Source organism: Rutidosis leptorrhynchoides, unplaced genomic scaffold, assembly GCF_046630445.1.
Source record: "Rutidosis leptorrhynchoides isolate AG116_Rl617_1_P2 unplaced genomic scaffold, CSIRO_AGI_Rlap_v1 contig10, whole genome shotgun sequence".
Classification (NCBI taxonomy): Eukaryota; Viridiplantae; Streptophyta; class Magnoliopsida; order Asterales; family Asteraceae; genus Rutidosis; species Rutidosis leptorrhynchoides.
The window spans coordinates 125101-139698 of NW_027266356.1; the positions used below are offsets into that span (position 1 = coordinate 125101).

The 14598-nt window shown below is 37.0% G+C and overlaps 1 protein-coding gene across 1 annotated transcript; it reads right to left on the bottom strand.

Moving 5' to 3' along the window:
• Positions 1-8938: 8938 nt before the first annotated feature.
• On the bottom strand, positions 8939-13989 carry LOC139880978 (ABC transporter G family member 22-like). Its single transcript, XM_071865526.1, has 10 exons — positions 13587-13989; positions 12414-12487; positions 11716-11954; positions 11206-11361; positions 10850-11033; positions 10352-10660; positions 9981-10268; positions 9538-9822; positions 9341-9448; positions 8939-9157 (listed from the first exon to the last, which is right to left on the bottom strand). The coding sequence occupies exons 1-10, from the start codon at positions 13987-13989 to the stop codon at positions 8939-8941; spliced, it is 2265 nt and encodes a 754-aa protein (XP_071721627.1).
• Positions 13990-14598: the final 609 nt, after the last annotated feature.

A 14598-nucleotide genomic window follows, 5' to 3' on the forward strand; every position in this document is an offset into this window, starting at 1 on the left:
AGACTGGGATGCTTTGACGATGTAGAAAAACTATCGGATGGATGTTTAGATATTGATTTCTCAATGTCCTTAAGGAATTAATGCCCCCACTACGTTGCTTCTTGGATTATGGATAATATTCCTCCATGATTTTACTAAGCACGTCTTGAGAATCAAAGTAGGAAAACTTCGATTCTCACCACATAACAAGGATGAAAGAAATCTTTATTTTAAAGAAGGAGAGTGTCAAATATTATATGTGTCAAGATGAAATAAAACATCTCATTTATGTAGGCAAGTATGAGAAGAGATACAACTATTTATTTTGTTTTGAAAAGACACATTTTCAAAACAATTTACTATTTTCGAATTTTTTCTTCTGTTTGTACCTAGACTTTAGTTTAAAATTTTTTGGGTCAAATGAGCTCCGTTTTAGTCAAATTTTATATCAAAAGAAACTTTAATATGTCTAGTTTCATAATATATAAACTAATTTCAAAACTGTTTCCATTTACCCATAACAGTTTTCAAGCTGCATAGGTCTAGTTTCATAATATATAAACTACTAACCTTTTCTGTTTTAAATAATCAATGGTTTTAACAATTTGGTATACAATACCTTTTACTTGCATATCAATTCTCCATTCTTGTGGGTTATGTAACATGATTTAATCACTAACAAACCATAATTTTCCAACATTTACAGTGACTAAATGGTCCAGACTTTTGTGACAGTCAAGTTCAGTCCTCAAGGAATTAATGCCCCCACTATATTGCTTCTTGGATTATGGACTATATTCCTCTAGGATTTAACCGCATAAGGTGTGCATAATTTCCAATTTACTAAAATTCTTACACTAACCTTTTTTGTTTTAAATAATCAATGGTTTTAAACCATTTAGTATACAATGTATTTTACCTACACAACAATCTTCCTTTCTTGTGGGTTATGTAACATGATTTTATCATTAATTAACAAACCATAATTTTCCAACATTTATAGTGATTAAATAGTCTAGACATTTTTGATAGTCAAGTTCACTCCTTGCAATACCAGGCTTAAAATTCTTCATGCCGACTCTGAAAACTCTGCATTCTCATCAAACTCATCTTCCTCTGTGTTGAGACAAACTGCCGCCTGTGATGTTAACCTGTGTTAACCTGATTCTGTTTACACGGCAGTTACTATAAGTTGGCTATTTTCGTCAAAACCAGTTATGCAGAAGATTTGATTTCGTTCTTGCTATACAAGTCTTATTGGGAAACTAGTAATTGAAGAATCCTTACTGGGATCTGATTCTTATTGTGATCCGATTTGTTTAGGAATTAATTATGGATTTCCTATTCTATTAAGGAGTCTTAATTAAATCCTATAAGGAAGGTATTATATTAATAACAGGATTCTCATGAGATACAATTCCTATTCTGAAAGGGATTGGTTTTCCTAATATGAGATGAAAGGATTCTTATGGAGATACTATTCCTACACTAAAAGGGATTAGTTTTCCTAATCTGTGAAGAACTCTTATTCTCTAAGATTCAAGGGTTTCAAGTATAAAAGTATGAAGACTCTACAACCCTAAGAAGACGTCGAGCTGAGCATATATTGGTTATCAATTCTGCCGATTTGTTTGGAGAAGAAGACGTTTTTCTTTCTACACCATACTGTTCACGATCTGTTTGACAACTGTTAGAGGGTGATTGTGGTTCTATGAGCACTAATCCAACTGCATCAGAGTTTGTCAGTACAGTGCAAAGAACCTGTGACACTTGTAATCTGTTTGGAGATTGCAAGGAAGTCATTGTCCGTTTGACAAGGCATTGGTGCTCGTAATCTGCGTGGAGGTTGCGAGAAAGTCCTTACCCATTTGGTAAGACAACCGACACTTGTGATCTGTGAGGAGATTACAAGAAAGTCCTTACCCGTTTGGTAAGGCAGTTGTAAGTCCTAGTCCGATTGATTAGACTATTAGTGTAGACGAAGGATCCACTTAGTGAAATAGGAAGTATATTATATATTTACGAATTATAATCCATGTACTGTCCTATTGTTGAAAGAATAGTGGAATGTCGTTTACCACCGGGCGAGGCCTCGCAGAGTAGGGTAATTCGAACTTCGTGAACATATCCTGTGTTGTTTACTTTCTGCACTGTCTTTATTATTCTGTGTTAACTTGTCACCATTAGTACAACTGCATTAATCCGCTAAATTAGTCAGAATACACTTTCAAGTGGTATCAGAGCGGGCTCAAAAAATCTTCTTGAGAAAAGATCTTGAGTATTTTGACCATGAAAGACAAGATTGAAGAAGGCGGTTCAACCACTCGTCCTCCCTTACTGACGGAATCCAATTATGATTATTGAAAAAATAGAATGAAGTGGTACCTGAAAAGCTAGAATAAAGCTATCTGGCGTGCTACACAGGTTCTGTGGACACCTCCTACTGCCACTGTTGATGGTGTTGAAGCAGTCAAGAGTGAAGACCAATGGACAACAGCTGAATCAACTACCTGTGCAGCAAACAGTAAATCTGTTAGCATCATTCAATGTGTCGTACGTCCCAGTGTATTCAAGATTATTCAGAATTTCGAGACGGCCAAGGAATCTTGAGATGCACTTCAACTTATGTATGAAGGAACAAAATCAGTTAGACAAGCAAAGCTACACCTCATCTCCATCAGGTTTGAAACTCTAACCATGAAAGATGATGAAACTATTGCTGATTTTGAAAAGAATCTTCGTTACATTACTAATGAATCTGCTGCTCTTAGCGAGGTAATTTCGGAATCCAAACTGGTGAGAAAAGTGATGATATCGCTATTGGAGAAATTTAGCTCGAAGATGGATGCTATCAGTGAATCTACTGATTTCGAGACCCTGCAGTTTGATGATCTAATGGGAAAGCTTAAAACTCATGAGATGACCTTGGCTATGAGAAATAGAGATAAGTCTAAATCTAAATCTGTTTCTTTTAAAACTGGAGTGGAAGATATATCTGCAAGCACAGGTGAGCAACTCTCATTCTATAAGCAGCTGGCACTATTGACGAAAAATATGTGAAAGATGTATAGGAAGTTCAACAAGACAAAATTCAATGATTACTCTTCAACCAATCCGATGAATAATTGAAACTTTCAATCAAAGAATGAGTCAGGAGGTGGTAGTCAAAGATTTGAAAAGGGAGAATCAAGTGAAGGAAGAACCAGGTGTGCCATGAATGTCAAGGTTTTGGTCACATTGCTGTCAAGTGTGCCAACACTCTTGAAAAATAGAAGAAATCCTTCATATCCACATGGAGTGATGAGGAGACATCCGAAGACCCATCTGAGTTCAGTGATAGTGGAAGTGAGATTGAGTCTCCTGCTCATAATGCATTTGCTGCCCGTACATCTGTGCACACAGAAATTATTAGCACAGGTAAACTAGAGGATGACTCAAGTTTTGATGAGAGCTCAGATAGTGAAGTTGAAGACATACACATTTCCTTCAAAGATCTAGTTGAAAAAATGGCTGAATCTCGCAGAATCAATCACGGACTTGCTGACGAAGTAAAACAACTGTTAGCCGAAAGGAAGGATTTCGATAAGGTGATTGAAAAATACGAAACAGAGATTGTACAATTGAAGTCTGAATTGTCAGAGTCTGAGAAGAAGTTTGAGCAAGCTAACTGTACAATTGAGAAATTCAACAAAGGAAAGAGAAATCTGGATGAGATCCTGAATAAAATGTCTCCGAAGAATAATCTATTTGGGATAGGCCATAAACCATCAAGAACAGAAAGAGGAAGCAATTCAGGACATAAAAATAGAATGACTAGAAATAGAATCATATGTCACTATTGTAATAAATCTGGACATATAAGACCTAGGTGTTTTGTTTGACAAGATGATATTCGAAGACTTATTACTTCTCTTCCAAAAAGGCATCCAAATAAGAAGGTTGATATAGTCAATCACTCCTAACGGCATATTTGGGTGAAGAAGAGAGAATTGAAGGCTCTTATATGCAGAGTTTCATCTAAAAAGGTAGCCTACTGGTATTTTAATAGTGGCTACTCCCACCACATGACAGGTGAAGAAGAAATCTTGAAGAATATTATTTACAAGAAACAGGGGACTGTTACATACGGTGATGGAAATTCGAATGTCATAATTGGAGAAGGAAACCTGCCGGAGATTAAGAATGTCCTCTTAGTGGATGGTCTTAAGCATAATCTGATTAGCATAGCTCAAATGTTTGTATGTTGAGCAGCCTAAAGGATTTACTGACCCAGCCTATTCGATCATGTGTACAAGCTGACAAATGCTCTATATGGTCTTAAGCAAGCTCCACGGGCTTGGTATGAAAGACTATCGGTTTACCTGTGTCAACAGGGCTATAGCAGAGGTGGAGTTGATATAATACTGTTTCTCAAATCCACAGGGGGCGAATTGACCATAGCCCAGATTTATGTTGATGACATTATCTTTGGTTCAACAAGTGAGAAGGAGAGAAAGAAGTTTGTTCACAGCATGACCAGTGAATTTGAGATGAGTATAGTGGGTGAGTTAAACTATTTCTTAGGCTTTCAGATCAAACAATGGAAGGATGGAACGTCTATCACTCAAGAAAAGTATGTCAAGAATATGGTGAAGAAGTTTGGGTTAGAATCTGCAAAACCCATAAGAACCCCGATGGGAACAAATAAGCATTTATCCAAAGATGTTGAAGGGGAAGATGCTGATCCTACACTTTATAGAAGCATGATTGGGAGTTTGTTATATCTGTGTGCCAGCAGACCTGATTTGAGCTACAATGTAGGAGTTTGTGCAAGATACCAAGCAAATCCAAAACTGTCACATGTTAAGGCTGTGAAAAGAATCGTGCGCTATGTTTCTGGAACCACAGATTTGGAGCTTTGGTATACTAAAGATACGAATAGAGTGTTAGTTGGCTACAGTGATGCTGATATGGCAGGCTGTGTTGATGATCGAAGAAGTACATCAGGAGGTTGTTTCTACCTTGGAAGCAATCTAGTGTCTTGGTTTAGCAAGAAGCAGAATTCGGTGTCATTATCCACAGCTGAAGCAGAGTATATTTCGGCCAGCAGCTGTTGTGCACAATTACTTTGGATGAAACAAATGATGGAAGAATATGGCTTGGAGCAAGGTGTGTTGACTATCTACTATGACAACACCAGTGCGATAAGCATATCAAAAAATCCTGTGCAGCACTCCAAAACGAAGCACATCCAAGTTCGTCACCACTTTATTAGAGAACTTGTCGAAGAGAAGAAGGTGGCCTTGGAATATGTCTCAACCGAAAACCAATTGGCAGACATCTTTACAAAGAGTCTAGATGGAAGTCGCTTTGAGTTCTTAAGGGGAGCTCTCGGACTGTGCTTCATTAGGTGAGACTTGAGATAAGTGCTTCCATCCCTTGTAGATACCATTTTATTATTTTTTCTATTCTATTAATAAAAAAAATACAAAAAGGAAAAATACAAAAAGAAGGTTGGAGGTTTTGCCGTGTTCAGGAAGCTAGCGAGGTGGGCGGTGATGAGCTAAAGCCCAAGGAGAAAGCCTGATGCAGTAAGATGAGATGATGAGAAGTCTCTAATTTGCCTATAATTGCTGAAGATCCTGCTAACACAGAGGATCAAGTTGATGTTGATATCAGTGCTAACCTTTAAGCTGAGGGGGAGACTCAGACTGAGGGGGAGTCTCATGTTGCTGATGTTGTGGCTGAGGGGGAGCGACCCAATGTTCCTCTATCTGATGGAGAGATTGAAAGTGAAGAAATTGAAAGGCCAGTGGAAGAAGATGTTGCTGAGATCCCTGTTAACACTAGAGGAAAGAAAAGTTTAAAAAGGAAGATGACTACTCTGAAGAATTTTTAATTTTCTATACCAACTTCCACATCAAAAACCCAGAGGAGAAGTGTGAAGAAAACTACAATCTGTTTGCGTCTAAGCTAACAGGTGATCGTAAGCACACCTGGTATGGTGGTAATTCTGCATTTAAACCAGCTGAATTGACAGCTTTCTATTCAGTCCTGCATAAAGTAGCTGTGACAAATTGGATGCCGTGCAGACACACCAACACAGATAGTTTCCTTTGCTGGACAGTCGAGGAAATATGGGAGTTATGCTTATCCAGCTACTATCTTCTCTCTTTTGATCAACCAAGACCTGACAATTGAAGAAAGTGAAGCCTTCACCCAGCCAGAAACCTTCAAGCTCATGCACGGGGAGCATATCATGGACATCAGTGATGAAGAAGATGAAAAGAGAGCAGTGAATCCTGTTGAAGCTGAAGAAGAAGATGTTTTGACTCCTGAAGCCTTAGCCATTGCAAGAGAAATGGTGAAATTTCTGAAGAAATAGGAGTATCGGCTAAGGGCGAAGAGGTTGCAGTTGGAAGCTCAGATTGCTCGAAGCTAAATCTCAGGGGGAGCTTTCTAACTGCTGAAGGTTTTGTTATGATTGACAATTCGAAAATTTCGTTCTATTGGCATTTTCTGTAGTAACTCTTTGGACCTGTTACACTTAATCTGACTTTTCTGCTAGTTTGTTCTTTCTGATTGGTGTCTTGGCGATTTGTTGACAAAAAGTGGGAGATATTTTTGGCGTTCAAATCTAGCGGCCAGATCTGTGCAAATCGATACTGTGTTACCTGGAGTATGTGAACACAGTTCTGCAATTGGTTGCACTTTACTAGTTTCCATGTTGTAAAGACTTGGTGTTCCCGTTACTTGGTGCTTCTGTTGCTGTATGAAGATTTGAAGATTAAAATGGAGGGTTTTGTCAAAAATGCCAAAGGGGGAGATTGTTGAGACAAACTGCCGCCTGTGATGTTAACCTGTGTTAACCTGATTCTGTTTACACGACAGTTACTGTAAGTTGGCTATTTTCGTCAAAACCAGTTATGTAGAAGATTTGATTTCGTTCTTACTATACAAGTCTTATTGGGAAACTAGTAATTGAAGAATCCTTACTGGGATCTGATTCTTATTGTGATCCGATTTGTTTAGAAATTAATTATGGATTTCCTATTCTATTAAGGAGTCTTAATTTAAATCTTATAAGAAATGTATTATATTAATAACAGGATTCTCATGGGATACAATTCCTATTTTGAAAGGGATTCGTTTTCCTAATCTGTGATGAAAGGATTCTTATGGAGATACTATTCCTACAGCAAAAGGAATTAGTTTTTCTAATCTGTGAAGAACTCTTATTCTCCAAGATTCAAGGATTTCAAGTATAAAAATATGAAGACTCTACAACCCTAAGAAGACGTCGAGCTGAGCATTTACTGGTTATCAATTTTGCCGACTTGTTTGGAGAAGAAGACGTTTTTCTTTCTACACCATACTATTCACGATCTGTTTGACCTGTGTGTCTGTGAACTGTTAGAGGGTGATTGTGGTTCTGTGAGCACTAATCCAAATGCATCAGAGTTTGTCAGTACAGTGCAAAGAACTTGTGACACTTGTAATGTGTTTGGAGATTGCAAGGAAGTCCTTGTCCGTTTGACAAGGCATTGGTGCTCGTAATCCGCGTGGAGGTTGCGAGAAAGTCCTTACCCGTTTGGTAAGGCAACCGGCTCTTGTGATCTGTGAGGAGATTACAAGAAAGTCCTTACCCGTTTGGTAAGGCAGTTGTAAGTCCTAGTCCGATTGATTAGGCTGTTAATGTAGACGAAGGATCCACTTAGTGAAATAGGAAGTAGATTATATATTTGCGAATTGTAATCCGTGTACTGTCTTATTGTTGCAAGAATAGTGGAATGCCGTTTACCACTGGGCGAGGCCCCGTAGAGTAGGGTAATCCGAACTGCGTGAATATATCCTGTGTTGTTTACTTTCTGCACTGTCTTTATTATTCTGTGTTAACTTGTCACCGTTAGCACAGCTGCATTAATCCGCCAAATTAGTCAGAATACACTTTCACTCTGTAAGCATCATTTCTGGATCCTCGAAACAAACATTTCCAACACTGTTTCTAACTAGGAAAGTAAATCACGGAATCCTAACAAAATCATACTTTATTTTTATTTGTTGATAAAGGAGGAACAATTTTGTTAATAAAAATGGTTGATTCCTGTCAATTTATTGAAAATCTCCGGATAAAACTTCTAACCAGTCGAACTAAATAAAACTGTAGGTATTTTTTCAAAATATCGTCTACAATTCAACTGCAGGACGTATTACAACGGAAGTCTTACCATGAAAATAATGCAGCTGGATACAAGACATCCTAGGTATAGACTTATTTTTTATGATTGCTTTGGTGGTTAAAATATTTCTTTCATTTCGTTGTTTTCACTTTTTTTTTATAGCTGTATTTTATTTTTTAATAAGATAAAAACAGAATACAACAGTGGTCGGAATTTGAATTGATGAACTAAAGTTAAATGATTGAAAATTTTCTTCCATTCACTGGGTTGGCTATGGACTTTAGCATGAGCATTCATTTAAGGACGTGAGTTATGCGAAACGTAAGCATTTCCTAGCTTGTTCGACATAGCACGGTAGAATCCTAGACATTCTGCATCATTGTACGTAATCCGGCAAGTCTTCTACCTAACCTATTTCTGACTTCTGAGTCTGTACTGCATAAAAAATATATATATTTCTTGCCTAGATGGCTGATACTTGACATAATGGCTTTTGATGTCTTTCCACCCATCTGGTCACTACTAAGTATCTTAGAGAGATTGATTCCTGGATTTAATACACAAGCATAAGCGCAACTCGCAGTTAGTAAGTTCAAAAGGAATATTGCTGTCTTACAATATAAGTCATCTAAAGATTGTGACTAACTCAGAATACTGCAAAATATCCTCCCTGCTACAAAATAGCATTGTCTGTTAATTTGGATGAACTCCACTTCCCATCCTAAATTCAAGCCTCCTTAGATAGCAATATTGAAGCAGTGTAAATTGGAATCAAGGTTATAGTCCAAAAATCTTATTTTCTAAGCGCCAGATAACTTCATTCGCCGTAACGATAGGTAAGCCAAGAGCCGGTAGCCGAAAACCATTGCGACAAGAGCGCCAACCTCCATCATGCCACTGTCTATTTTAATCCCATTTATAGAGGGAGATATTTGTTCATACTGCACCTTCAGAAGTAGTCTATATGTGTGGTAATTGAATGACATATATCGAATCCAAGATACAAACACTGGAACTTTCTGCAAAATGAAAATAGATTATCAGGTTCCAACTTCTAAGTCTACCTATTAGTACCTCTGCCTCAAAATACAGTCAATTTTCGTATGTAAAATGCACGTAAAAAGTGACAAGTATTTTGGATGGATGGAGTAGCACATAAGGCGTTAGACACCTTTTATTGTCATATTATCGGATTTTCTTACCGCAACAAAGTATCCTCCGGCAAGCATGAATGTCATGACTGTTACAGAAGCCAGAGTTGTGGCTTTCTTTAAATCCATGAGCGAAGCGCCAATGGCAAGTCCAAGGCCCTGTCGTTGTAGTAGATAGTCACTGTTAGTAAGTTTGACGTGCTGTTTTCTGAAACTTTATTAGTCGTGAAAGTTTCAAAATTAGATACCTGCGCAGCGACGATGCAGAGAAAGACTGTAACCACAGTTAGAAAGAAGGGGCCTGCACTTTTCTTCAAGCCGGCCATGAAATAGACTATTACAAGGAAGAGAACTGGAAGTATAAGGTCGAGAGGAAGATCGCTTGTAGTCCTCGCCAGGAAGTATGCACTCAATCTGTACATGTCAGCTGACCTTTCTTTACTCAGCATTGCTCTTTCTTGTGGAAAGGTGAAAATCGCGGTAAACACCGGAAAGAATCCCCAGAATACAGCGATGAAGAAGAGCAGCCCAGCCTATACCATGGGAAAAGGTTTTTTAGTTTCCTATTGTAATTTTTTTTACTTCTTCATATTGGTAGTATGTTTTTAAATGTCTGAAGTGACCGATTTCAGATGTATTAAAACATATGGACTGAGCAATATCAGGTTAGAAAAAAAAGTGTGATTTTTACCTGATCCTGCAGGCCATTCAGGGTGTTGCTATCTGACTGCCACCAAAGTAATCCCAAAATGATTGCAGTCGAAACAACTTGAGTGATTCTCAACCAGCTGAAGTAGTCGTGACGCCTTTCCTTGATACCTCTCCAGAATAGGATGGAGTATTGTTGACACCAACTTGCACCCCATTGTCGTTTCGACGTAGATACTTTTGCCTTCACTTCTTCATCAAGGGGAATGGGAGCCAGAATCTTCTTCTTCTCGTTCTCTGCTACACGTGTCTCGTATGCCTCAACCAGGTACTGTCATTGTGAAAGCAATAGTCATATTGGATTATTACTTTGATGGTGATAATGTTTGAACAAAATTGTCAGCATCTCGTTACCTCATGCACAACTGTTGGAGATGGCTTGCCATTCCTTGCTTCATTATCAGAATTCCCTATTTGAACTCTATCCTCTAGTTCTGATGGAACAGATACGTCATTTATATTCCCGTTCGCGAGGTCTAACAAGAATTCTGCAGGGTTCATTGCAATAAGAGGGGAGCATCCGATAGATGAGAAGTAGATCATTGCCTCTGATGCTTTTCCAAAGTAGAGCAAGCTCCCTTTTCCCAAAAGGATCAGCTTGTCGAACTTATGGAATAATCGGCTAGACGGCTGATGAATTGTCGTTACCACAGTCTTTCCAGCCTACAATTAGATGGAAACTTAACAGGTCAGTAACGAAAAATCGTTCACTCATTTGCTCACTATGTTCAGTAATTGTTTCATGGAACATACTTTTTCTTTAGAAACCTTTGTACTCACTCAGCTTGCTATACGATGGACAGGACTGTAATCAAAGGTTAAAGGAGAAGTATTTGAATATAGACATCAAACCTCTGCTATGTCTTGCAACATCTGAACAGTCCTTAGAGCTGTCGTAGAATCCAAGCCGGAAGTGGGTTCATCGAGGAACAGAAGTGACGGGTTTATTATAATCTCATTGCCAATACAAACTCTCTTTCTCTCACCACCTGACACTCCACGGACAAAGGATCCGCCGATCATTGTATCTTGGCACCTGCACACATCAAATATAGTTTATACTTGCAGCCTGTTTCATTGACCAACCTCATGAGTACGTCGTTCCTATAATTTTTAGTACTTCATGTAAATTCATTTTTTTACTTGTGGCTATACATGCACTCATGTGTAGTGCAAATTGCAAAATAACCGAGCATAGAGTATTTTACCTTTCCAGTCCCAGCTCGTGTATGACATCTTCTGCTCGTTTTTCCTTTTGTTCTTTCGTCAAAACCTTTCGCAGTCGTAAAAGCGCTGCATATGTCAAAGTTTCCTTGACAGTTAGATGAGGAAACAGAACATCATCCTGCGTCACAAATCCAATCCTGCAAACACACACCAAAAAACAACTTGTGTTGGATAAGTTTTCAATCAGGCTATTCTTACTCATTGCAACAAATAGATCTTTCATTGACCCCTATTTGGTCAATAAGTCAAAATAGGATAATTTGTTATGTTTATATCTCCGCACCTTGTGTTAAGTATATGGAAAGAAAATAGCACACTATATATAAGATTCATTTTGACACCTGCTATCAATGTAATATATTCTTAAATTGTGGACATTTCCATTATTAGTTACTACCTCCGTCCTAAAATAATTGTCAATTTTTTTATAGATAGTAAATAACAAGATGGACAAGTATCTTGGAACGGAAGTAATATAGATTCAATATTACCTACTCTTGAGGAACTTAGAGTATGGCTTGTCATTGTAAGTGATTGAACCACCAACAGTCGGTTGGCTCTGTATCCGACCCCCAAGAACATTGAGCAGCGACGTCTTCCCACTTCCCGAAGGTCCCATTAACGCCAAAACTTCACCAGGATTCACAAGACCAGTGATCCCATTCAGTATATCCTTCTCTTCAGAACTTGTCATGCCTTTGATAACCACTTTGTAAGTTACATCAGTGAACTGCAAAATTCGAAAGTTCCATATCAAAAAGTCTTTCCTTTCAAAATTATTCAATTTTCAGGTACTTGAATATATTCTACATGCATCCGTAGCCTTCTTTCCTCTGTTTATAAATTATATCTACATTATGCATACATTGACCGAAGTAGAATAAATTTATGAATCTCGAAGGCTGCATGCATGCTGTAATAATTTCGTTTTTTTTTTTTAGGAAAGAAGGGGAAAAGTCTTGTACATGAATGTCTATGAAAATTAAGACAATGTCCAAGACTTGAAGAACCACGAACTAAAGATTGTCTGTGATTCTCTCCTTCCTTAATGAATGAATCATAAATTCCTCCATTAATGGTACGTTTACGAGGACCTGGGCATTGTTATAATGAAAGTACAGATCAATAGAAGGAGCGAACAATCGATGAAGGGAATTCGTTGAAGTTATCTGGTTTGCGTAATTGGCACCTTTAGATAAATTGGTAGAGTTGGTTCAGCTTGAAACTTTGGCTTCCTTGTTGTTCCTGCTTCGATATCTTCTGCTGCAATATTCAACATTGATACAAATTAATTAAATTTCAACAATTGATTCTTAGACTGGATATTTATTTAAGGTTTGCCTATTCTTTTTTTGTCTTATGGCCACATAAACTAATTTATAGTACTTAATTGCTATATATTTTGAGGAACCAAATATCTTTGTACTCTATATTACATTTTGTCAAAACATGTGTTGTGCCCTTTACTTCTGCCTAGAACAAGACCTTCATATGTATACTACAGTCTATATGAACTTAAATGAAAATTAACTACTTGGTGTGACATTTTGTACACATAAAAGTCACAAAAACTTTGACTTCATTTCCTTATATATATTTCAAGTCAACATCTCAAATTTTGACTTTAGTCTCCAACTTCCTTAGAACCCGACAATTAATTTTTGGACCATAATTAATTACTTGGATTAAGACACATACAACAATAATAACCACAATGATGAATAAGAAGGATAAGATTAGTTTAGTGTTTTCCTCTAATATTGGAAGAATACTATAGGGACCTATATCATCATCATTGCCTAATAATTACAAACTTTTTAAAGTGTTGAGTGGATTTATATTCAAAAATGTAGGTACCGGCCCTCTCCTTTTTTCCCAGCTTTATTAAGTTATTGTTGTTATATTCTACTCTCCGATATATATATATTTTAAAATAAATAATTTTTATATATAATTTAAATTAAAATATGATGTATATTTTATTTTATTTTATTTATCAATATTTTAAAAAATATATATCGTGTGAGATGGCGCAAATACTATTTTATTTAATTCCATTTTACCCAAATAATTTTATAAAAAAGTAGGCCATCATCATATAATGTGACAATTGCAAAGCAGGCAAACAACTTTTTTTTTTCGGTTGTGTGACTATTATTGAGTGACAATAGTGATTGACATGTGCTCTTAAAACTTTAAATGTTATGAGTATAAAAATTAAATTAACCACTCAGTCAATCAAATAAAATTTTCATATCCAAGAATTTTATTATATTGAGGCAATGTTATATATATCTTTAAAAATATTCTTATAACAACACCAACAAAAATAATAATAATAAATAAATAAATATATACTCACGTATGTCATCATCACTAAACGGCTTGGAGTCGGCGATCTCCTCCGGTGGCATTGTGAAGCCGGTGAAAGAAAAGGAGAGTCCCAAGCTGGCACTCGAGGCTCGGCTTAGAGCCGCGCTGCTGTTCATCAGCTCATCCAGCTCTAGCTTAAGCTGAGCACTCCTCGACTTCCTAATGTGTGTGTTGTTATTCACGTTCTTGCCGCGCCCCGGCGATGCTAGCCGCCGGCTCGACTTCCTAGACAGGATGCCGCCGCCACTGTCGGCCGAGGTGCCGCTGCCTCCTCCTCGTTGGCTGTCGCCCGGCGTTGGTGGTGATCTGAAAGCCGCGGCTACGGTCTCCACAAGTTGGTCTGACTTTGTTCTAGCCAAGCTTGTCAGCGAGCTTCCTTTATCCATGTTCATGATCTATCACTAGATCATTTTTATGAGTTAAACAATTAGTTAATTTAAAGAGAAATAAAATATTATTCGCATATAATTTTCTAGTAGTGAATTGAAAAGTATATCAACAAATAAGATATATTAATACATATTGCCTCTTTTAAAATGGATGTAAATTTTCATATATATTATATATAAAAATTTACAATTAATTTGAAAAGGAGATTGGTAACAAACGGGGAGAGATTCATAGGCGTGTAAATTTTATTTTTTTTGAAAAAATGCATGGAAATTCGACTCTTGCATTACAATGAATTTAATTTAATGTATTGCATTTCTTTTAAGAAGATAAATGATCTTGCATTAAAGTTATTACAATAGTTTTAGTTAAAAAATCATATGCTGTATCGCTTATAATGAACTACAACGGCAACATAATACGTATAAAGATTTTGAGAATATTGTTTAGTAAACATATATATATATATATAGATGATATGTCTGAAAAAAAACTAATAGATAAATAAAACTTTGGGAAAGAAAATATTTCTTCTTTAACGGGATGGAGTGAAGGGATAACAAAAATGGCAAGTGTGGTGGAGAGGTAGTTGCCTCTTCCTCACGGCATCA